Source organism: Salmo trutta, unplaced genomic scaffold (assembly GCF_901001165.1).
Source record: "Salmo trutta unplaced genomic scaffold, fSalTru1.1, whole genome shotgun sequence".
Classification (NCBI taxonomy): Eukaryota; Metazoa; Chordata; class Actinopteri; order Salmoniformes; family Salmonidae; genus Salmo; species Salmo trutta.
The window spans coordinates 231,367-257,890 of NW_021822406.1; the positions used below are offsets into that span (position 1 = coordinate 231,367).

Genomic DNA, 26,524 nt, shown 5'->3' on the forward strand with positions numbered 1-26,524 from the left:
TGGAGCCTTATTATATTCTAATGTATTAGCTACCATGAAGCCTTATTCTACTTTTTATTTTTCATTTCTTTCGAAAGTTTAATATTATATTGAGACTGACAGACACGTTTTTGCTGATCGATTAGTGAGAATTTAAAATTAACTTAATCTACTACACATCTGTATTCAATGCAAATTCTGATTCATTCAGTCAACAGACAATATCAAAATAAACAACTAGCTCTATACTGCTTCTACATAGTGGTATAACATTGATGAGAACACTCGTGTTTTTCATGTCAATAACTTTATTATAAAAACACCATCACATTTTCATAGTCCTTTAGCTTGACGACTAGTACACAAACTAACTCAATGAAACAAAACAATTAAAATCAAGAAATGCATTTTCTATTAATCTATTCAATAATATACATGGTGCAATATCCATGGTAGCTAAATCATGTATTCAATCAAATTCATTTAGCGAAAGCCAAATCCAAGAGGTTTAAGGTTAGAATCAAGAAATGCAAAACTCCATTCATCTATATAATCATTAACATTTAGCAATATCCCAAAAACATAATGAACAATATTAGAGGGTTTATACTTGTATGCAATGGATTAAAGTTCATAATCAAAACACATTGTATAGTATTTATCATCTCCAGATGAAAACTTAAACAAAATTAGGTATATTTTGTTAATGATTTCATGTGGTATAAACAAAAACCTAAATTCTCAAGTCAAAAACATAAGTCAGAACACAGCGCCTCTATTCTCTCATGTGATTTCAGGTCCTCTGACTGGGAAAATGTCTTTCCACACTGAGAGCAGTGGTAAGTCTTCTCCTCCTGTGTATGAATTCTTGCATGCTTATTCAGATGTTTTAAATTGATAAAACTCTTTCCACACAGGGAGCATTGGTAGAGCTTTTCTTGTGCGTGTGTTGTCTCATGCTCTTTTAGGGTCCCTAACTGGGTAAAACGCTTTCCACACTGGGAACATTGGAAAGGCTTTTCCCCTGTGTGTATCCTCTCATGCTCCTTCAGGCTCCTTAAGCGGGTAAACCGCTTTCCACACTGGGAACATTGGAAAGGCTTTTCCCCTGTGTGTATCCTCTCATGCTGCTTTAGGCTCCCTAACCAGGCGAAACGCTTTCCACACTGGGAACAGTGGTACGGTTTCTCTCCAGAGTGTATTCTCTTGTGCTCCCTCAGGTTTCCTAACAAAGTAAAACCATTTCCACACTGGGAACATTGGAAAGGCCTTTCACCTGTGTGTGTCCTCTCATGCCGTTTTAGGGCCCATGATTGGGAAAATCTCTTTTCACATTGGGAGCAGTGGTGTTGTCTCACTGGTTTGGGTGTCACTGGGTCTGGTCCCCCTGAAGGACTCTTTCCGCTGTCAGAGTGAGAGTCTGGTCCCTCTCCTGCCAAAGACAAACAGATTATTTAGTTAAATACTTAATAGAGACCTGAATAAAATTTCTACATGATAAAACTGGCTTTAGCAATTGTTCGATGTCTTTAGCAATTGTTCGATGTTGTCTTTTTGAAAAATGAAGAAGTAGTCGTCTTCTTTCTAAGTGTCACTCAGGTGGACTCTAGTCTTTTGGTGCGCGTGAATGAGAGCGCGCTCCGTGTTGTTTTTCTCCGGTATTGGAAACAGTTTATTCCATCTTAAATTTGATCGATTATTTACATTTTAGCGTTTCTAAGGTTGGATTAGAAATGTTGTTTGAAATGTTTGGACCAAGTTTACAGGTAACTTATTAGATCCTTTGTAGGCATGTTGGGTGAGTTGGAACTGGTGTATTTCTGAATCAAACGTGCCAAATAAACTGACATTTTTGGGATATAAAGAAGGACTTTATCAAACAAAATGACCATTCATTGTGTAACTGAGACCTTTGGGATTGCAAAAATATGAAGATCTTCAAAGGTAAGCGATTTATTTTATCGCTATTTCTGACTTTCGTGATGCATCTGTTTGGTTGGAAAATGTTTTTCATGCTTTTGTCTGCAGGGCGCTGTCCTGAGATAATCACATGGTATGTTTTCGCCGTAAAGCCTTTTTAAAATCTGACAAAGCGGCTGGATTAACAAGAAGTTCATCTTTAAGCCGATGTATAACACTTGTATTTTTTATGAATGTTTATTATGACTATTTCTGTATTTTGAATTTGGCGCTCTGCAATTTCACCGGATGTTGTCGAGGTGGGTGGCTAGCGGAACGCCTACGCCAGAAAGGTCAAAGGGCCGTTTCATCCATTATTGGACTAACAGAGCTTCCTGTTATTCAGATAGATCTGATTACCACCAGTAAGTACTACCTTCTCTTCCTCCTCCTCTTTGAACTCTCCTTCCTCTTCTTTCACGGTAACGGCCTCACCCTGTACTTATTTTGTTACTGTGACATCCTCCTCTTCATTCTCTTCTTCACAACAATGTTCAGCCCCAGACCCTCTTTCTCCGTCCAGCAGATCTCCTCTTCTTTAGCAGGAGGGGAGTAGCTTAATCGGGGATGTTAGCTAGGAAGCATTAGCCACTAACCTAGTGCTAGGCTAACTTATCAAGCCAGCTAGCTGAGTAACAATGTAAATATAATATTAAATATGGTAAATAGCTAAACAACAGAAATGTGTTTAAAACACAGAGGCACATATACAAAGTCTAAAGAGCTTCAATGTTTCGGCAATGTTTGCTAGAAAGCTACCGAGGTGTCTGACTAGCTGCTGTTGTTGTTGAAGAAACGTCCCGTCCACTAGATTACACGTCACAATGGCAGCATCGCCTGAAAGACGCTCATCGCCATCTGCTGACTGGAGTTGGTAACACAGTTGAGAGAAAAGTGTATTTTATTTCATTTAAAACACACTTTCCATCTGCTACATATCTGACTACATTTAAGGAAATGTCATATTAATTCTGTCAACCAAACAATCTGCACCATGGTTTAACAGTGATCTACCTTCTATGAAAGCGGCTGGGAGCAAACTGGAGAATAGCTAGAGGAAAACAAAGCTAACTGTGCATCCACAGTCCCTGGTATATCACCAGACTGTATACAAACCTAACTGCATCCCCAGTCCCTGGTATATCACCAGACTGTATACAAACCTAACTGCATCCCCAGTCCCTGGTATATCACCAGACTGTATACAAACCTAACTGCATCCCCAGTCCCTGGTATATCACCATACTGTATACAAACCTAACTGCATCCCCAGTCCCTGGAATATCACCCGACTGCATACAAACCTAACTGCATCCCAGTCCCTGGTATATCATCAGACTGTACAAACCTAACTACATCCCCAGTCCCTGGTATATCACCAGACTGTATACACACCTAACTGCATCCCCAGGCCCTGGTATATCACCAGACTGTACAAACCTAACTGCATCCCCAAGCCCTGGTATATCACCAGACTGCATACAAACCTAACTGCATCCCCAGTCCCTGGTATATCACCAGACTGTACAAACCTAACTGCATCCACAGTCCCTGGTATATCACCAGACTGTACAAACCTAACTACATCCCCAGTCCCTGGTATATCACCAGACTGTATAAACCTAACTGCATCCCCAAGCCCTGGTATATCACCAGACTGTATACAAACCTAACTGCATCCCCAGTCCCTGGTATATCACCAGACTGTACAAACCTAACTGCATCCCCAGTCCCTGGTATATCACCAGACTGCATACAAACCTAACTACATCCCCAGTACCTGGTATATCATCAGACTGTACAAACCTAACTGCATCCCCAGTCCCTGGTATATCATCAGACTGTACAAACCTAACTGCATCCCCAGTCCCTGGTATATCATCAGACTGTACAAACCTAACTGCATCCCCAGTCCCTGGTTTATCATCAGACTGTACAAACCTAACTGCATCCCCAGTCCCTGGTATATCACCAGACTGTATACAAACCTAACTGCATCTCCAGGCCCTGGTATATCATCAGACTGTACAAACCTAACTACATCCCCAGTCCCTGGTATATCACCATACTACATACAAACCTAACTGCATCCCCAGTCCCTGGTATATCACCAGACTGCATACAAACCTAACTACATCCCCAGTCCCTGGTATATCACCAGACTGTACAAACCTAACTGCATCCCCAGTCCCTTGTATATCACCAGACTGTACAAACCTAACTGCATCCCCAGGCCCTGGTATATCACCAGACTGCATACAAACCTAACTACATCCCCAGTACCTGGTATATCATCAGACTGTACAAACCTAACTGCATCCCCAGTCCCTGGTATATCATCAGACTGTACAAACCTAACTGCATCCCCAGTCCCTGGTATATCACCAGACTACATACAAACCTACCTGCATCCCCAGTCCCTGGTATATCACCAGACTACATACAAACCTAATTACATCCCCAGTCCCTGGTATATCACCAGACTGTACAGTCCCTGGTATATCACCAGACTGTATACAAACCTAACTGCATCCCCAGTCCCTGGTATATCACCAGACTGTACAAACCTAACTACATCCCCAGTCCCTGGTATATCACCAGACTGTACAGTCCCTGGTATATCACCAGACTGTACAAACCTAACTGCATCCCCAGTCCCTGGTATATCAGCAGACTGTATACAAACCTAACTGCATCCACAGTCCCTGGTATATCATCAGACTGTACAAACCTAACTACATCCCCAGTCCCTGGTATATCATCAGACTGTACAAACCTAACTGCATCCCCAGTCCCTGGTATATCAGCAGACTGTATACAAACCTAAATGCATCCACAGTCCCTGGTATATCACCAGACTGTACAAACCTAACTACATCCCCAGGCCCTGGTATATCACCAGACTACATACAAACCTAACTACATCCCCAGTCCCTGGTATATCACCAGACTGTACAAACCTAACTACATCCCCAGGCCCTGGTATATCACCAGACTACATACAAACCTAACTACATCCCCAGTCCCTGGTATATCACCAGACTGTACAAACCTAACTACATCCCCAGTCCCTGGTATATCACCAGACTGCATATAAACCTAACTGCATCCCCAGTCCCTGGTAAATCACCAGACTGTACAAACCTAACTACATCCCCAGTCCCTGGTATATCATCAGACTGTACAAACCTAACTGCATCCCCAGTCCCTGGTATATCACCAGACTGTACAAACCTAACTGCATCCCCAGTCCCTGGTATATCACCAGACTGTACAAACCTAACTACATCCCCAGTCCCTGGTATATCATCAGACTGTACAAACCTAACTGCATCCCTAGTCCCTGGTATATCACCAGACTGTACAAACCTAACTGCATCCCCAGTCCCTGGTATATCACCAGACTGTACAAACCTAACTGCATCCCCAGTCCCTGGTATATCATCAGACTGTACAAACCTAACTACATCCCCAGTCCCTGGTATATCATCAGACTGCATACAAACCTAACTGCATCCCCAGTCCCTGGTATATCACCATACTGCATACAAACCTAACTGCATCCCCAGTCCCTGGTATATCACCAGACTGTACAAACCTAACTGCATCCCCAGTCCCTGGTATATCACCATACTACATACAAACCTAACTGCATCCCCAGTCCCTGGTATATCACCAGACTGCATACAAACCTAACTACATCCCCAGTCCCTGGTATATCACCAGACTGTACAAACCTAACTGCATCCCCAGTCCCTGGTATATCACCAGACTACATACAAACCTAATTACATCCCCAGTCCCTGGTATATCACCAGACTGTACAAACCTAACTGCATCCCCAGTCCCTGGTATATCACCAGACTACATACAAACCTAACTGCATCCCCAGTCCCTGGTATATCACCAGACTACATACAAACCTAATTACATCCCCAGTCCCTGGTATATCACCAGACTGTACAGTCCCTGGTATATCACCAGACTGTACAAACCTAACTGCATCCCCAGTCCCTGGTATATCACCAGACTGTACAAACCTAACTACATCCCCAGTCCCTGGTATATCACCAGACTGTACAAACCTAACTACATCCCCAGTCCCTGGTATATCATCAGACTGTACAAACCTAACTGCATCCCCAGTCCCTGGTATATCACCAGACTGTACAAACCTAACTGCATCCCCAGTCCCTGGTATATCACCAGACTGTACAAACCTAACTACATCCCCAGTCCCTGGTATATCATCAGACTGTACAAACCTAACTGCATCCCTAGTCCCTGGTATATCACCAGACTGTACAAACCTAACTGCATCCCCAGTCCCTGGTATATCACCAGACTGTACAAACCTAACTGCATCCCCAGGCCCTGGTGTATCACCAGACTGTACAAACCTAACTACATCCCCAGTCCCTGGTATATCACCATACTACATACAAACCTAACTGCATCCCCAGTCCCTGGTATATCACCAGACTGCATACAAACCTAACTACATCCCCAGTCCCTGGTATATCACCAGACTGTACAAACCTAACTGCATCCCCAGTCCCTGGTATATCACCAGACTGTACAAACCTAACTACATCCCCAGTCCCTGGTATATCACCATACTACATACAAACCTAACTGCATCCCCAGTCCCTGGTATATCACCAGACTGCATACAAACCTAACTACATCCCCAGTCCCTGGTATATCACCAGACTGTACAAACCTAACTGCATCCCCAGTCCCGTGTATATCACCAGACTGTACAAACCTAACTGCATCCCCAGGCCCTGGTATATCACCAGACTGCATACAAACCTAACTGCATCCCCAGTCCCTGGTATATCATCAGACTGTACAAACCTAACTGCATCCCCAGTCCCTGGTATATCACCAGACTGTATACAAACCTAACTGCATCCCCAGGCCCTGGTATATCATCTGACTGTACAAACCTAACTACATCCCCAGTCCCTGGTATATCATCAGACTGTACAAACCTAACTGCATCCCCAGTCCCTGGTATATCACCAGACTGTATACAAACCTAACTGCATCCCCAGGCCCTGGTATATCATCAGACTGTACAAACCTAACTACATCCCCAGTCCCTGGTATATCATCAGACTGTATACAAACCTAACTACATCCCCAGTCCCTGGTATATCATCAGACTGCATACAAACCTAACTACATCCCCAGTCCCTGGTATATCATCAGACTGCATACAAACCTAACTGTATCCCCAGTCCCTGGTATATCACCAGATTGTACAAACCTAACTGCATCCCCAGTCCCTGGTATATCACCAGACTGTACAAACCTAACTACATCCCCAGTCCCTGGTATATCATCAGACTGCATACAAACCTAACTGCATCCCCAGTCCCTGGTATATCATCAGACTGTACAAACCTAACTACATCCCCAGTCCCTGGTATATCATCAGACTGCATACAACGAGGCACTGAACACTGCACACAAGTTATACTTTACCAATCTCGTTGCAAGTGTTGAGGGGAACCCCAGAATTCTATTTTCTGTTGTAAAGAAATGAGTTCAACCACCAGTTAACTCCTCCTTTACCCACTCCATTGAGTAAAGTAAAAGCCAATGGCCAGTATACAGTCTCCCTTCTCTATGTTTGACAAGTTGTAGCTGTGGCTAGGAGTGTTATTTATTCATTATTATTATATAATATATAATTAATACAATGTCGTCACAGTGAATTTGGTGGTGTTTTTTCTCCTGTTCAGATCATTTAGAAGTCGCTTGCATTTTGCCCCATAAATAAGTGTGAAAGTACCCCGTTTTTCCCACTAGATGCCGCTGTTCCTGCTTTCGCCACAAGTTTTCATACATTTTGCTGTGTTTATTAAATGGATCACAACAATTTCTTTCCAACTTTGGGTAGAAAACCAATAGCTTTTTTCTCACAATGAAAATAAATTGTCCTCTGATTCAGTCCTCCATGAAAGCAATTCAGTCCTTCTCTTAGGCTTAATCTGTGTCCAGGAAACAGCGTGTGGTTTATTCCCTTCAAAGAAGGGATCTGGATTAGTTAAGACCATTCCTGGTTGGTGGGGGATCCATGGGAAGCTTTTGACCATTTAACTGGATTCCTCATGTCTTACTCAAATGTTGGAAGAAGTTTGATCCCAATCGGATGTTGGATACTATATTTATTGAATATTATGAATCAAAAGGGCCAATTTGGGTGCAATCAATTAGCTTCATTTCTCAGATCAAATTAGATGTCAACAAAATCATGTTGCTGAAATGACATGAAACGACTTAGCTGTTATTCCATCCCTGTGATTGGGTATGGTAACTCCTACTCCTATAGGTTAGTGAAGAGGTCAGGTAATATGGGAGTTTTTGCAATAGGGCTTTATAAATGAATAAAATGCAGTGTTTCAACCTACGTGAGGTCAAAGAGGGTCATCCTACTTTCTGATAGAGCGAGCGGTGGAGTGCAAAACCTGTCACCTGTGATGAAACGAAGAGCGCTTTGATAAACTGCATCTAACGGCTTTAATGAAGTGGAAGCTGCATTCATGTAGATCAGGTTGTCATACCTGTGGTATACGGGCCTTATTGCTTAAATAAACTATTTATACTCCTCTACGTATTTATCTGGACAGGGAAGATAAACCGTTTAATGTGGCTCTGTACTCCTCTACGTATTTATCTGGACAGGGAAGATAAACCGTTTAATGTGGCTCTGTACTCCTCTACGTATTTATCTGGACAGGGAAGATAAACCGTTTAATGTGGCTCTGTACTCCCCTATGTATTTATCTGGACAGGGAAGATAAACCGTTTAATGTGGCTCTGTACTCCTCTACGTATTTATCTGGACAGGGAAGATAAACCGTTTAATGTGGCTCTGTACTCCTCTACGTATTTATCTGGACAGGGAAGATAAACCGTTTAATGTGGCTCTGTACTCCTCTACGTATTTATCTGGACAGGGAAGATAAACCGTTTAATGTGGCTCTGTACTCCTCTACGTATTTATCTGGACAGGGAAGATAAACCGTTTAATGTGGCTCTGTACTCCTCTACGTATTTATCTGGACAGGGAAGATAAACCGTTTAATGTGGCTCTGTACTCCTCTACGTATTTATCTGGACAGGGAAGATAAACTGTTTAATGTGGCTCTGTACTCCAGCATTTTAGATCAAATGTTTCATATGAGACAAAGGAAGAGAATGTCACCTTTTATTTGAGGGTATTTTCAGGGCATCTGTTTTACCATTTATAAATAAAATCACTTCATGTCGCTAGTCCCCCCCATTTGAATGCGTCATAATAAATTCACTTATATGTGTATTAAAGTATTTGGTCCAATATTCCTAGAACACAATGACTACATCAAGCTTGTGACTCTTCAAACTTGTTGGATACATTTGCAGTTTGTTTTGGTTGTGTTTCAGATGATGTTGTACCCAATAGAAATGAATGGTGTTGGGTTCTGAGAGTATGAAATATATTTATTCATGAACATGAGGGCGAGAGGGTAATGTATAACGTTTACATTATATCAGGGACCCTACTGAAAGACTGAGTGCAGGGAAGCGGTCACATGTGGCAGGCATTGATAAGGGGAGAGAGCCACGGATTAGTGATGAAGGGGGGGGTCGAGGACAGGTCACGTTAAGGGAGAAAGAAAAGTTTATGGCCCATATTATTTAGTGTCCAGCAATGTGAAGTAAAGTGCAGTAAAGATACAATGTTTGTACAGATGTGTAGGAGGCGGTTTTTTGTCTAATCCAGCTGGATTGACCATCTGGGAAGAATAAACTGGTTCAGCTTTTTCCGTTGGGTTTTCACTCTGAGAATTAGAACCTAACAACGGTAAATAATGTACAGTGAGGGAAAAAAGTATTTGATCCCCTGCTGATTTTGTACATTTGCCCACTGACAAAGAAATGATCAGTCTCTAATTTTAATGGTAGGTTTATTTGAACAGTGAGAGACAGAATAACAACAAAAGAATCCTGAAAAACACATGTCAAAAATGTTATACATTGATTTGCATTTTAATGAGGAAAAGAAGTTTTTGACCCCTCTCAATCAGAAAGATTTCTGGCTCCCAGGTGTCTTTTATACAGGTGACGAGCTGAGATTAGGAGCACACTCTTAAAGGGAGGGCTCCTAATCTCAGTTTGTTACCTGAATAAAAGACACCTGTCCACAGAAGCAATCAATCAATCAGATTCCAAACACTCCACCATGGCCAAGACCAAAGAGCTCTCCAAGGATGTCAGGGACAAGATTGTAGACCTACATAATGCTGGAATGGGCTACAAGACCATCGCCAAGCAGCTTGGTGAGAAGGTGACAACAGTTGGTGCGATTATTCGCAAATGGAAGAAACACAAAAGAACTGTCAATCTCCCTCGGCCTGGGGCTCCATGCAAGATCTCACCTCGTGGAGTTGCAATGATCATGAGAACGGTGAGGAATCAGCCCAGAACTACACGGGAGGATCTTGTCAATGATCTCAAGGCAGCTGGGATCATAGTCACCAAGAAAACAATTGGTAACACACTACGCCGTGAAAGAACTGAAATTCTGCAGCGCCCGCAAGGTCCCCCTGCTCAAGAAAGCACATATACATGCCCGTCTGAAGTTTGCCAATGAACATCTGAATGATTCAGAGGACAACTGGTGAAAGTGTTGTGGTCAGATGAGACCAAAATGGAGCTCTTTGACATCAACTCAACTCGCCGTGTTTGGAGGAGGAATGCTGCCTATGACCCCAAGAACACCATCCCCACCATCAAACATGGAGGTGGAAACATTATGCTTTGGGGGTGTTTTTCTGCTAAGGGGACAGGACAACTTCACCGCATCAAAGGGACGATGGACGGGGCCACGTACCATCAAATCTTGGGTGAGAACTTCCTTCCTTCAGCCAGGGCATTGAAAATGGGTCCTGGATGGGTATTCCAGCATGACAATGACCCAAAACACACGGCCAAGGCAACAAAGGAGTGGCTCAAGAAGAAGCACATTAAGGTCCTGGAGTGGCCTAGCCAGTCTCCAGACCTTAATCCCATAGAAAATCTGTGGAGGGAGCTGAAGGTTCGAGTTGCCAAACGTCAGCCTCAAAACCTTAATGACTTGGAGAAGACCTGCAAAGAGGAGTGGGACAAAATCCCTCCTGAGATGTGTGCAAACCTGGTGGCCAACTACAAGAAACGTCTGACCTCTGTGATTGCCAACAAGGGTTTTGCTACCAAGTACTAAGTCATGTTTTGCAGAGGGGTCAAATACTTATTTCCCTCATTAAAATGCAAATCATTTTATAACATTTTTGACATGTGTTTTTCTGGATTTTTTTGTTGTTATTCTGTCTCTCACTGTTCAAATAAACCTACCATTAAAATTATAGACTGATCATTTCTTTGTCAGTGGGCAAACGTACAAAATCAGCAGGGGATCAAATACTTTTTTCCCTCACTGTATTGTGTCATATGAGTCACACAAGAATAGAATATGTTTCTTAACACTTTGTGGATGCTAACATGATGGGTTCGGTAGGTAGCCTAGTGGTTAGAGTGTTGGGCCAGTAACCGAAATGTTGCTGGGTCGAATCCCCGAGCAGACAAGTTAAAAATCTGTCGTTCTGCCCTTGAACAACCCACTGTTCCCCGGTAGGCCCCAATTGTAAATAAGAATATGTTCTTAACTGACTTGCCTGGTTAAATAAAATACAAATATTTTGGGGGGGATAATCATGAATGGATCATGAATAATAATGAGTGAGAAAGGTAGAGCCATAAATATCATACACCTTATTGGTACGTAAGCGTTTTATATCTCGACTGTCCTAATAAACAGATAGGGGAGAGTAGCTGAGGGTTTGAAGAAATGGAACAACTCTAATTCATAGACAGAGCAGTGATGCAAGGACCGACCATGAGATCAAAATGATTGTTTTAACCACGTTTTGAGTCAAATACAGTGTTTGTTTACATTTGCATTGTTTACACACAACGAGAGTTTTGGGGTTCTGGTGAGGAGCACATTTCAGTGCAATGACCCTTTGGCTTTCAAACCACACATTAGTTCAACAACTGCAGAGTTTCTGTCTGGGTTTTTAAGACAGTACTCACTGGTGTTAATCAGATCTTCAGTCTCCTCTTCCTCTCCTTCATCTCCCAAAACATCCTCCTCTTCTTCTATCAATGTTATGGCCTCCTCTTCCTCCTTTTTCATCCTGAAAGCTTCTACCTCCTCTTTCTCTATCCCATCTTCATCTTTCACTCTAAAAGGTTCTTCCTCTTCTTTCACTATAATATCCTCCTCTTTCATTCTGAAAGCGCCTACCTCCTCTTCTTTCACTGTGACAGCCTCTATCCCCTCCTCTTCTTTCACTGTGACAGCCTCTATCCCCTCCTCTTCTTTCACTGTGACAGCCTCTATCCCCTCCTCTTCTTTCACTGTGACAGCCTCTATCCCCTCCTCTTCTTTCACTGTGACAGCCTCTATCCCCTCCTCCTCTTCTTTCACTGTGACAGCCTCTATCCCCTCCTCTTCTTTCACTGTGACAGCCTCTATCCCCTCCTCTTCTTTCACTGTGACAGCCTCTATCCCCTCCTCTTCTTTCACTGTGACAGCCTCTATCCCCTCCTCTTCTTCCACTGTGACAGCCTCTATCCCCTCCTCTTCTTTCACTGTGACAGCCTCTATCACCTCCTCTTCTTTCACGGTGACAGCCTCTATTATCTCCTCTTCTTTCACTGTGACAGCCTCTATCCCCTCCTCTTCTTCCACTGTGACAGCCTCTATCCCCTCCTCTTCTTTCACTGTGACAGCCTCTATCCCCTTTTCCTCTTTCACTCTAAAAGGTTCTTTCTCTTCTTTCACTGTAACATCCTCTTCTTTCAATGTGATACTGATAGCCTCTTCTTCTTCCTCTTTCATTCTGAAAGCTTCTTCCTCTCCTTTTACTGTAACATCCTCCTCCTCTTCGTTCATGACAACGTTCAGCCCCAGAGCTTCTTTCTCCGTCCAGCAGACCTCTTCTTTAGAAGGAGGCGAGTAGCTTAGTGACCTCATGGTCGGGCTAGCTAGCATTAGCGATAAGCTTAGTGCTAGACTTAGTATAATCAACACATTTGTAAATTTAACAAGCAAATTACTTTAAGTTAAATAGTAGATACGTAAAGAGGATTGTGTTAAAAACACCGAGATCAACATACAGAAAAATGGTCCAAAGAGCTTGTTTTCGGTTGTATGTTGGCTACCAGGCTACGGAGGTGGTTGAATGAGTCAGTATCCGTGTTGTTGAAACAGCATCCGGTGTCGATTAGTCCACTAGATATGACGTCACCATCTGAAGACGCATATCGCCGTCAGCTGACTGGAATGGGTAACGCAGATTAGAAAAAATATTCACTACATTGTTTATTCATTTAAAGATGAGCAAATATGTTTTGTCTGACTTCTTACAGCCAAAACGTTCGTCTATGCAGACCTGTAGCTACATGTGAATATGTACATTATGAATACATACTGTTAGAATAGTTTAATGCAGACCTGTAGCTTCATGTGAATATGTACATTATGAATACATACTGTTAGAATAGTTTAATGCAGACCTGTAGCTTCATGTGAATATGTACATTATGAATACATACTGTTAGAATAGTTTAATGCAGACCTGTAGCTTCATGTGAATATGTACATTATGAATACATACTGTTAGAATAGTTTAATGCAGACCTGTAGCTACATGTGAATATGTACATTATGAATACATACTGTTATAATAGTTTAATGCAGACCTGTAGCTACATGTGAATATGAACATTATGAATACTTACTGTTAGAATAGTTTAATGCAGACCTGTAGCTTCATGTGAATATGTACATTATGAATACATACTGTTAGAATAGTTTAATGCAGACCTGTAGCTACATGTGAATATGTACATTATGAATACATACTGTTAGAATAGTTCCGTGTAGCTCAGTTGGTAAAGCATGGCGCACGCAACGCGAGGGTTGTTGGTTTGATACCCGCGGGGGACCAGTACGAAAATGTATGCACACACTAATGTAAGTGGAGCTGTGTCTGCTTAATTAATAAAATGTTTAACAAAATTAAGACCTAGTTAAGGATTGAACTCCAATCTTGACAATATAATGTCAGTTGCTACGGAGGTGGCTGACTAGCTGCTGTTGTTGAAGAAGCGTCCCGTCTTCTAGATTACACGTCACGCTGGTAGCGTCGCCTCAAAGAAGCACATCGTCATCTGCAGACTGGTGTCATACGTTTATTTCATTTTCAGAACGTTTTCCCCCCCATCTATTTCATTAGATACTTATTAGATTGATTAGACGTCATGACAATTTAAAACATACTATCCTACTATTTTGTCATTCAGTGAAATGAACAGATAATTGTTTGTTTAATTTATTAAGAAAAACTGCGAAATGGAGAGTTGAAAATAAAGAGGAGGGAGGGTCACAAAAGTAATGTTTGGGAAAGATTTGCTGAAGTGGTAAAAGAGGATGATAGCTATGTCATGTGTGATGAATGTGAAGCACGATACAACTTTGCTCCCATTGGAAACAACGCCAATGATAAATCTGGGGTTAGTTATCAGTACGCTGCATTCATAACCAAGTGGGAATTTACCACATACGACTGGGAAAAGTCCACTTGAACGGCCATCCAACTGGTATTTGCAAACACAGCATTATTGGTTGCCACACCTCAGTCCACCTCATTCACCTGAGAGGGGTGGGGCTAGCTCTTTAAATGCCCCCACCTGCAGTCTTCGGCAGTGTTCATCTGCTCAGACGTTGCTGACACCTGACAGAGCTTACAATGCCTGGACAGGTAGTTGCACATGTTATGGCAATGGGCTGTTACAAGCGAATCACTGTTGTCAAGTCACCACCTTTCAAAGAGTGATGCATTTTGGGGATAGAAAGTGTCCGACTTGCTGACATGTCGACTACATAAACTTTACAACAATGACTTTACTATTGACGATGATGATCTGGCAAAGGTCCTTGAAGTACAGAACAACCTCTCTACCAACAACCTGCATGAACCCTTCTAGTCTGGCTAGATACTACAGAACTACCTCTCTACCAACAATCTGCATGAACCCGTCTAGTCTGGCTAGATACTACAGAACTACCTCTCTACCAACAACCTGCATGAACCCTTCTAGTCTGGCTAGATACTACAGAACTACCTCTCTACCACCAACCTGCATGAACCCTTCTAGTCTGGCTAGATACTACAGAACTACCTCTCTACCAACAACCTGCATGAACCCTTCTAGTCTGGCTAGATACTACAGAACTAACTCTCTACCAACAACCTGCATGAACCCTTCTAGACTGGCTAGATACTACAGAACTACCTCTCTACCAACAACCTGCATGAACCCTTCTAGTCTGACTGTATACAACTACAGAACTACCTCTCTACCAACAACCTGCATGAACCCTTCTAGTCTGACTGTATACAACTACAGAACTACCTCTCTACCAACAACCTGCATGAACCCTTCTAGTCTGGCTAGATACTACAGAACTACCTCTCTACCAACAACCTGCATGAACCCTTCTAGTCTGGCTAGATACTACAGAACTACCTCTCTACCAACAATCTGCATGAACCCTTCTAGTCTGGCTAGATACTACAGAACTACCTCTCTACCAACAACCTGCATGAACCCTTCTAGTCTGGCTAGATACTACAGAACTACCTCTCTACCAACAACCTGCATGAACCCTTCCAGTCTGGCTAGATACTACAGAACTACCTCTCTACCAACAACCTGCATGAACCCTTCTAGTCTGGCTAGATACTACAGAACTACCTCTACCAACAATCTGCATGAACCCTTCTAGTCTGACTAGATACTACAGAACTACCTCTCTACCAACAACCTGCATGAACCCTTCTAGTCTGGCTGGATACTACAGAACTACCTCTCTACCAACAACCTGCATGAACCCTTCTAGTCTGGCTAGATACTACAGAACTACCTCTACCAACAATCTGCATGAACCCTTCTAGTCTGACTAGATACTACAGAACTACCTCTCTACCAACAACCTGCATGAACCCTTCTAGTCTGGCTAGATACTACAGAACTACCTCTCTACCAACAATCTGCATGAACCCTTCTAGTCTGGCTAGATACTACAGAACTACCTCTCTACCAACAACCTGCATGAACCCTTCTAGTCTGGCTAGATACTACAGAACTACCTCTCTACCAACAACCTGCATGAACCCTTCTAGTCTGACTAGATACTACAGAACTACCTCTCTACCAACAACCTGCATGAACCCTTCTAGTCTGACTAGATACTACAGAACTACCTCTCTACCAACAACCTGCATGAACCCTTCTAGTCTGACTAGATACTACAGAACTACCTCTCTACCAACAACCTGCATGAACCCTTCTAGTCTGACTAGATACTACAGAACTACCTCTACCAACAATCTGCATGAACCCTTCTAGTCTGGCTAGATACTACAGAACTACCTCTACCAACAATCTGCATGAACCCTTCTAGTCTGGCTAGATACTACAGAACTACCTCTCTACCAACAACCTACATGAACCCTTCTAGTCTGGCTAGATACTACAGAACTACCTCTCTACCAACAACCTGCATGAACCCTTCTAGTCTGGCTAGATACTACAGAACTGCCTCTCTACCAACAATCTGCATGAACCCTTCTAGTCTGACTAGATACTACAGAACTGCCTCTCTACCAACAACCTGCATGAACCCTTCTAGTCTGACTAGATACTACAGAACTGCCTCTCTACCAACAACCTGCATGAACCCTTCTAGTCTGACTAGATACTACAGAACTGCCTCTCTACCAACAATCTGCATGAACCCTTCTAGTCTGACTAGATACTACAGAACTACCTCTACCAACAATCTGCATGAACCCTTCTAGTCTGGCTAGATACTACAGAACTACCTCTCTACCAACAACCTGCATGAACCCTTCTAGTCTGACTAGATACTACAGAACTACCTCTCTACCAACAACCTGCATGAACCCTTCTAGTCTGGCTAGATACTACAGAACTACCTCTCTACCAACAATCTGCATGAACCCTTCTAGTCTGCCTAGATATTACAGAACTACCTCTCTACCAACAACCTGCATGAACCCTTCTAGTCTGGCTAGATACTACAGAACTACCTCTCTACCAACAACCTGCATGAACCCTTCTAGTCTGACTAGATACTACAGAACTGCCTCTCTACCAACAATCTGCATGAACCCTTCTAGTCTGGCTAGATACTACAGAACTGCCTCTACCAACAACCTGCATGAACCCTTCTAGTCTGGCTAGATACTACAGAACTACCTCTCTACCAACAATCTGCATGAACCCTTCCAGTCTGACTAGATACTACAGAACTGCCTCTACCAACAACCTGCATGAACCCTTCTAGTCTGGCTAGATACTACAGAACTACCTCTCTACCAACAACCTGCATGAACCCTTCTAGTCTGGCTAGATACTACAGAACTACCTCTACCAACAACCTGCATGAACCCTTCTAGTCTGACTAGATACTACAGAACTACCTCTCTACCAACAACCTGCATGAACCCTTCTAGTCTGGCTAGATACTACAGAACTACCTCTCTACCAACAATCTGCATGAAACCCTTCCAGTCTGACTAGATACTACAGAACTGCCTCTACCAACAACCTGCATGAACCCTTCTAGTCTGGCTAGATACTACAGAACTACCTCTCTACCAACAACCTGCATGAACCCTTCTAGTCTGGCTAGATACTACAGAACTACCTCTACCAACAACCTGCATGAACCCTTCTAGTCTGACTAGATACTACAGAACTACCTCTCTACCAACAACCTGCATGAACCCTTCTAGTCTGGATAGATACTACAGAACTACCTCTCTACCAACAATCTGCATGAACCCTTCTAGTCTGGCTAGATACTACAGAACTACCTCTCTACAACAACCTGCATGAACCCTTCCAGTCTGGCTAGATACTACAGAACTACCTCTCTACCAACAACCTGCATGAACCCTTCTCGTCTGGCTAGATACTACAGAACTACCTCTCTACTAACACTCTGCATAAACCCTTCCAGTCTGACTAGATACTACAGAACTACCTCTCTACCAACAATCTGCATGAACCCTTCTAGTCTGGCTAGATACTACAGAACTACCTCTACCAACAATCTGCATGAACCCTTCTAGTCTGGCTAGATACTACAGAACTACCTCTCTACCAACAACCTGCATGAACCCTTCTAGTCTGGCTAGATACTACAGAACTACCTCTCTACCAACAACCTGCATGAACCCTTCTAGTCTGGCTAGAAACTACAGAACTACCTCTCTACCAACAACCTGCATGAACCCTTCCAGTCTGGCTAGATACTACAGAACTACCTCTCTACCAACAACCTGCATGAACCCTTATAGTCTGGCTAGATACTACAGAACTACCTCTCTACCAACAACCTGCATGAACCCTTCTAGTCTGGCTAGTATAACTACAGAACTACCTCTCTACCAACAACCTGCATGAACCCTTCTAGTCTGACTGTATACAACTACAGAACCTACCTCTCTACCAACAACCTGCATGAACCCTTCTAGTCTGACTGTATACAACTACAGAACTACCTCTCTACCAACAACCTGCATGAACCCTTCTAGTCTGGCTAGATACTACAGAACTACCTCTCTACCAACAACCTGCATGAACCCTTCTAGTCTGGCTAGATACTACAGAACTACCTCTCTACCAACAATCTGCATGAACCCTTCTAGTCTGGCTAGATACTACAGAACTACCTCTCTACCAACAACCTGCATGAACCCTTCCAGTCTGGCTAGATACTACAGAACTGCCTCTACCAACAATCTGCATGAACCCTTCTAGTCTGGCTGTATACTACAGAACTGCCTCTACCAACAATCTGCATGAACCCTTCTAGTCTGGCTTTATACAACTACAGAACTACCCTCTCTACCAACAATCTGCATGAACCCTTCTAGTCTGGCTAGATACTACAGAACTACCTCTCTACCAACAACCTGCATGAACCCTTCTAGTCTGACTAGATACTACAGAACTGCCTCTACCAACAATCTGCATGAAGCCTTCTAGTCTGGCTAGATACTACAGAACTGCCTCTACCAACAATCTGCATGAACCCTTCTAGTCTGGCTGTATACAACTACAGAACTACCTCTCTACCAACAATCTGCATGAACCCTTCTAGTCTGGCTAGATACTACAGAACTACTTCTCTACCAACAATCTGCATGAACCCTTCTAGTCTGGCTAGATACTACATAACTACCTCTCTACCAACAACCTGCATGAACCCTTCCAGTCTGACTGTATACAACTACAGAACTACCTCTCTACCAACAACCTGCATGAACCCTTCCAGTCTGGCTGTATACAACTACAGAACTACCTCTCTACCAACAACCTGCATGAACCCTTCTAGTCTGGTTAGATACTACAGAACTACCTCTCTACCAACAATCCGCATGAACCCTTCTAGTCTGGCTAGATACTACAGAACTACCTCTCTACCAACAATCTGCATGAACCCTTCCAGTCTGGCTAGATACTACAGAACTACCTCTCTACCAACAACCTGCGTGAACCCTTCCAGTCTGGCTAGATACTACAGAACTACCTCTCTACCAACAATCTGCATGAACCCTTCTAGTCTGACAAGATACTACAGAACTACCTCTCTACCAACAACCTGCATGAACCCTTCCAGTCTGGCTAGATACTACAGAACTACCTCTCTACCAACAATCTGCATGAACCCTTCTAGTCTGGCTAGATACTACAGAACTACTTCTCTACCAACACTCTGCACGAACCCTTCTAGTCTGACTGTATACAACTACAGAACTACCTCTCTACCAACAACCTGCATGAACCCTTCTAGTCTGGCTAGATACTACAGAACTACCTCTCTACCAACAACCTGCATGAACCCTTCTAGTCTGACTGTATACAACTACAGAACTACCTCTCTACCAACAACCTGCATGAACCCTTCTAGTCTGACTGTATACAACTACAGAACTACCTCTCTACCAACAACCTGCATGAACCCTTCTAGTCTGGCTAGATACTACAGAACTACCTCTCTACCAACAACCTGCATGAACCCTTCTAGTCTGGCTAGATACTACAGAACTACCTCTCTACCAACAATCTGCATGAACCCTTCTAGTCTGGCTAGATACTACAGAACTACCTCTCTACCAACAACCTGCATGAACCCTTCCAGTCTGGCTAGATACTACAGAACTGCCTCTACCAACAATCTGCATGAACCCTTCTAGTCTGGCTGTATACTACAGAACTGCCTCTACCAACAATCTGCATGAACCCTTCTAGTCTGGCTTTATACAACTACAGAACTACCTCTCTACCAACAATCTGCATGAACCCTTCTAGTCTGGCTAGATACTACAGAACTACCTCTCTACCAACAACCTGCATGAACCCTTCTAGTCTGACTAGATACTACAGAACTGCCTCTACCAACAATCTGCATGAAGCCTTCTAGTCTGGCTAGATACTACAGAACTGCCTCTACCAACAATCTGCATGAACCCTTCTAGTCTGGCTGTATACAACTACAGAACTACCTCTCTACCAACAATCTGCATGAACCCTTCTAGTCTGGCTAGATACTACAGAACTACTTCTCTACCAACAATCTGCATGAACCCTTCTAGTCTGGCTAGATACTACATAACTACCTCTCTACCAACAACCTGCATGAACCCTTCCAGTCTGACTGTATACAACTACAGAACTACCTCTCTACCAACAACCTGCATGAACCCTTCCAGTCTGGCTGTATACAACTACAGAACTACCTCTCTACCAACAACCTGCATGAACCCTTCTAGTCTGGTTAGATACTACAGAACTACCTCTCTACCAACAATCCGCATGAACCCTTCTAGTCTGGCTAGATACTACAGAACTACCTCTCTACCAACAATCTGCATGAACCCTTCCAGTCTGGCTAGATACTACAGAACTACCTCTCTACCAACAACCTGCGTGAACCCTTCCAGTCTGGCTAGATACTACAGAACTACCTCTCTACCAACAATCTGCATGAACCCTTCTAGTCTGACAAGATACTACAGAACTACCTCTCTACCAACAACCTGCATGAACCCTTCCAGTCTGGCTAGATACTACAGAACTACCTCTCTACCAACAATCTGCATGAACCCTTCTAGTCTGGCTAGATACTACAGAACTACTTCTCTACCAACACTCTGCACGAACCCTTCTAGTCTGACTGTATACAACTACAGAACTACCTCTCTACCAACAACCTGCATGAACCCTTCTAGTCTGGCTAGATACTACAGAACTACCTCTCTACCAACAATCTGCATGAACCCTTCTAGTCTGGCTAGATACTACAGAACTACGTCTCTACGAACAATCTGCATGAACCCTTCTAGTCTGGCTAGATACTACAGAACTAACTCTCTACCAACAACCTGCATGAACCCTTCCAGTCTGACTGTATACAACTACAGAACTACCTCTCTACCAACAACCTGCATGAACCCTTCCAGTCTGGCTAGATACTACAGAACTACATCTCTACCAACACTCTGCATGAACCCTTCTAGTCTGGCTAGATACTACAGAACTACCTCTCTACCAACAACCTGCATGAACCCTTCCAGTCTGGCTAGATACTACAGAACTACCTCTCTACCAACAATCTGCATGAACCCTTCTAGTCTGGCTAGATACTACAGAACTACCTCTCTACCAACAACCTGCATGAACCCTTCTAGTCTGGCTAGATACTACAGAACTACCTCTCTACCAACAACCTGCATGAACCCTTCTAGTCTGGCTGTATACAACTACAGAACTACCTCTCTACCAACACTCTGCATGAACCCTTCTAGTCTGGCTGTATACAACTACAGAACTACCTCTCTACCAACAATCTGCATGAACCCTTCTAGTCTGGCTAGATACTACAGAACTACCTCTCTACCAACAACCTGCATGAACCCTTCTAGACTGACTAGATACTACAGAACTACCTCTCTACCAACAATCTGCATGAACCCTTCTAGTCTGGCTAGATACTACAGAACTTCCTCTCTACCAACAATCTGCATGAACCCTTCTAGTCTGGCTAGATACTACAGAACTACGTCTCTACGAACAATCTGCATGAACCCTTCTAGTCTGGCTAGATACTACAGAACTACCTCTCTACCAACAACCTGCATGAACCCTTCCAGTCTGACTGTATACAACTACAGAACTACCTCTCTACCAACAACCTGCATGAACCCTTCCAGTCTGGCTAGATACTACAGAACTACCTCTCTACCAACAATCTGCATGAACCCTTCTAGTCTGGCTAGATACTACAGAACTACCTCTCTACCAACAACCTGCATGAACCCTTCTAGTCTGGCTAGATACTACAGAACTACCTCTCTACCAACAACCTGCATGAACCCTTCTAGTCTGGCTGTATACAACTACAGAACTACCTCTCTACCAACACTCTGCATGAACCCTTCTAGTCTGGCTGTATACAACTACAGAACTACCTCTCTACCAACAATCTGCATGAACCCTTCTAGACTGAGTAGATACTACAGAACTACCTCTCTACCAACAATCTGCATGAACCCTTCTAGTCTGGCTAGATACTACAGAACTACCTCTCTACCAACAATCTGCATGAACCCTTCTAGTCTGGCTAGATACTACAGAACTACCTCTCTACCAACAACCTGCATGAACCCTTCTAGTCTGGCTAGATACGACAGAACTACCTCTCTACCAACAACCTGCATGAACCCTTCTAGTCTGGCTGTATACAACTACAGAACTACCTCTCTACCAACACTCTGCATGAACCCTTCTAGTCTGGCTAGATACTACAGAACTACCTCTCTACCAACACTCTGCATGAACCCTTCTAGTCTGACTGTATACAACTACAGAACTACCTCTCTACCAACAACCTGCATGAACCCTTCTAGTCTGACTAAATACTACAGAACTACCTCTCTACCAACAATCTGCATGAACCCTTCCAGTCTGGCTAGATACAACTACAGAACTACCTCTCTACCAACAATCTGCATGAACCCTTCCAGTCTGGCTGTATACAACTACAGAACTACCTCTCTACCAACAATGCCAAGAGTGTGCAAAGCTGTTATCATGGCAAAAGGTGGCTACTTTGAAGAATCTGAAATATAAAATATATTTTGATTAGTTTCGTTTTTTGGTTACTACATGATTCCATATGTGTTATTTCATAGTTTTGATGTCTTCACTAATATTCTACAATGTAGAAAATAGTAAAAATAAAGAAAAACCCTGCAACGAGTAGGTGTGTTCAAACTTTTGACTGGTACTGTAAGTATTCCGACACTTTGCTATGAGACTCAAAATTGAGTTTTGATGCATCCTGTTTTCACTGATCATCCTTGAGATGTTTCTACAACTTCATTGTCTATACAAGGCCCCACAGTTGACAGTGCAAAAACCAAGCCATGAGGTTGAAGGAATTGTCCATAGAGCTCTGAGACAGGATTGTGTCGAGGCATAGATTTGGGGAAGGGTACCAAAGCATTTCGGCAGCATTGAAGGTATCAAAGACCACAGTGGCCTCCATCATTCTTAAATGGAATTAGTTTGGAACCACCAAGATTCTTCCTAGAGCTGGCCGCCCGGCCAAACTGACCAATCGGAGAAGGGCCTTTGTCAGGGAGGTGACCAAGAACCCAATGGTCACTCTGACAGAGTTCCTCTGTGAAGATGGGAGAATCTTACAGAAGGACAACCATCTCTGCAGCAGTCCACCAATCGGGCCTTTATGGTAGAGTGGCCAAATGGAAGCCACTTCTTAGTTAAAGACACATGACAGCCCGCTTGGAGTTTGCCAAAAGGAACCTAAAGGACTCTCAGACCATGAGAAACAAGATTCTCTGGTCTGATGAAACTAAGATTGAACTCTTTGGCCTGAATGCCAAGCGTCACGTCTGGAGGAAACCTGGCACCATCACTGCGGTGAAGCATGGTGGTGGCAGCATCATGCTATGGGGATGTTTTTCAGAGGCAGGGACTGGGAGACTAGTCAGGATCGAGGGAAAGGTGAACGGAGCAAAGTACAGAGAGATCCTTGATGAAAACCTGCTCCAGAGCGCTCAGGACCTCAGACTGGGGTGAAGGTTCATCTTTCCAACAGGACAACGACCCTAAGCACACAGCCAAGACAACCCAGGAGTGGCTTCGGGACAAGTCTCTGAATGTCCTTGAGTGGCCCAGACAGAGCCCGGACTTGAACCCGATCAAACACCTCTGGAGAGATCTGAAAATAGCTGTGCAGTGACGCTCCCCATCCAACCTGACAGAGCTTGAGAGGATGTGCAGAGAAGAATGGGAGAAACTCTACAAATACAGGTGTGCCAAGCTTGTAGCGGCATACCCAAGAAGACTCGAGGCTGTAATCGCTGCCAAAGGTGCTTCAACAAAATACTGAGTAAAGGGTCTGAATACTTATGTAAATGTAGTACTTACTGGTGGTAATCAATAGCTCCTCTCCTTCTCCTGACAGGTTAAAGACCATTATTGGGCTAACAGAGGTTCCTGTTATTCAGGTAGTACTTACTGGTGGTAATCAATAGCTCCTCCCCTTCTCCTGACAGGTTAAAGTCCATTATTGGGCTAACAGAGGTTCCTGTTATTCAGGTAGTACTTACTGGTGGTAATCAATAGCTCCTCTCCTTCTCCTGACAGGTTAAAGGGACGTGACTAGTTGATAATCATCCCCAATCATTTCTTCCAAACTGAACCTAACCTCTATTCAGACGTAGAACAACGGATTAAATGACTGAGGTAAAGTATGGTGGGGGAGAAAGGGGGAGAACGGGTGAGTTGATGAGTGAGGGGAAGATAATTATTTAATCACCAATTGTGAATGAAGAACAGCAGTCCTATCAGTCTACTCTGGTCTACTTGGAGTCCACAGTGAGAGTGTGTCTAACTTACCAAATCTGAACGAAAACTACTCGGATGGCGGGGAAGAAATGAATCAAGCCATCTCTGATGATTATTCTTCTGATTCTTAACCTCTGACCTACACCTCTGAGAGGCAGAAAGGTGAGTAGCACTGAGCAGATGCCTGTGCCACGACCAAATAACAACGGTGAGACAGGAAGAGAGGACGAGACGGCACCATTTGGACAGAACAAAGATGGTGACAATGTTACGGAACTATTATCAGCATAAAATGAGCAGATGCCTGCGCCACGACCAAATGAAAACGGTGAGACAGGAAGAGAGGGCACCATTTGGACAGAACAAAGATGGTGACAATGTTACGGAACTATTATCAGCATAAAATGAGCAGAAGCCTGCGCCACGACCAAATGAAAACGGTGAGACAGGAAGAGAGGGCACCGTTTGGACAGAACAAGATGGTGACAATGTTACGGAACTATTATCAGCATAAAATGTCATCACTCAGCAATGCACTCACAAGCTTTCATTGTTTATGTGACATGGACGTGCTCCAACCGATGTCGTTGTTTATGTGACATGGACATGCTCCAACCGATGTCTTCGTTCAGGTGACATGGACGTGCTCCAACCGATGTCTTTGTTCAGGTGACATGGACGTGCTCCAACCGATGTCTTCGTTCAGGTGACATGGACGTGCTCCAACCGATGTCATCGTTCAGGTGACATGGACGTGCTCCAACCGATGTCGTCGTTCAGGTGAGATGGACGTGCTCCAACCGATGTCTTCGTTCGGGTGACATGGACATGCTCCAACCGATGTCGTCGTTCAGGTGACATGGACATGCTCCAACCGATGCCGTTGTTCAGGTGACATGGACATGCTCCAACCGATGTCGTTGTTCAGGTGACATGGACATGCTCCAACCGATGTCGTTGCATGAACACCATGTACCATGTAAGCACGAGCTGACAATAACTGACTATATTTGACTGCTGTCATATCGACACATACTGTATTCATTATAATGTCATTATGGCATTTGAGTAAGACATTTAAGCGCGTTAACCCTCGCAAGGCTGCCGGCCCAGACGGACGTTCTTCCTCTCCTTTTACTGTAACATCCTCCTCCTCTTCTTCTTTAGCGGGGGGGGGGGGAGTAGCTTAGTGAGCTCATGGTCAGGGATGTTAGCTCGTTAACATTAACGGCTAGCCTGGTGCTAAGCTAATTTAGCAATCCAGCTAGCTACTAACCTGATTAACAACGTAAATATTAAATTAAATGGGGCAAGTTGCTATACGAAACAAGTATGTTAAAAACACACGGACCAAAATACACCTAAAGCTTGAATGTTTGGGCTACATTGGCTAACAAACTACCGATGTTGTTGTTGAAGAAACTATGATTTTTATTAACAACAAATCAATACAAAAAGTACAAGAACAACAGGTTTGTATAAAGAATATACAAAGAACATTTTGCAAGGGGCGGGG

The 26,524-nt window shown here is 43.4% G+C and overlaps 1 protein-coding gene across 1 annotated transcript; it reads right to left on the reverse strand.

Moving 5' to 3' along the window:
• Positions 1–269: 269 nt before the first annotated feature.
• LOC115182219 (gastrula zinc finger protein XlCGF7.1-like) lies at positions 270–12,166 on the reverse strand. The gene is made up of 2 exons (XM_029743844.1): positions 12,064–12,166; positions 270–1,411 (listed from the first exon to the last, which is right to left on the reverse strand). The coding sequence occupies exons 1-2, from the start codon at positions 12,164–12,166 to the stop codon at positions 726–728; spliced, it is 789 nt and encodes a 262-aa protein (XP_029599704.1). The 3' UTR covers positions 270–725.
• Between the last annotated feature and the right edge of the window lie 14,358 nt (positions 12,167–26,524).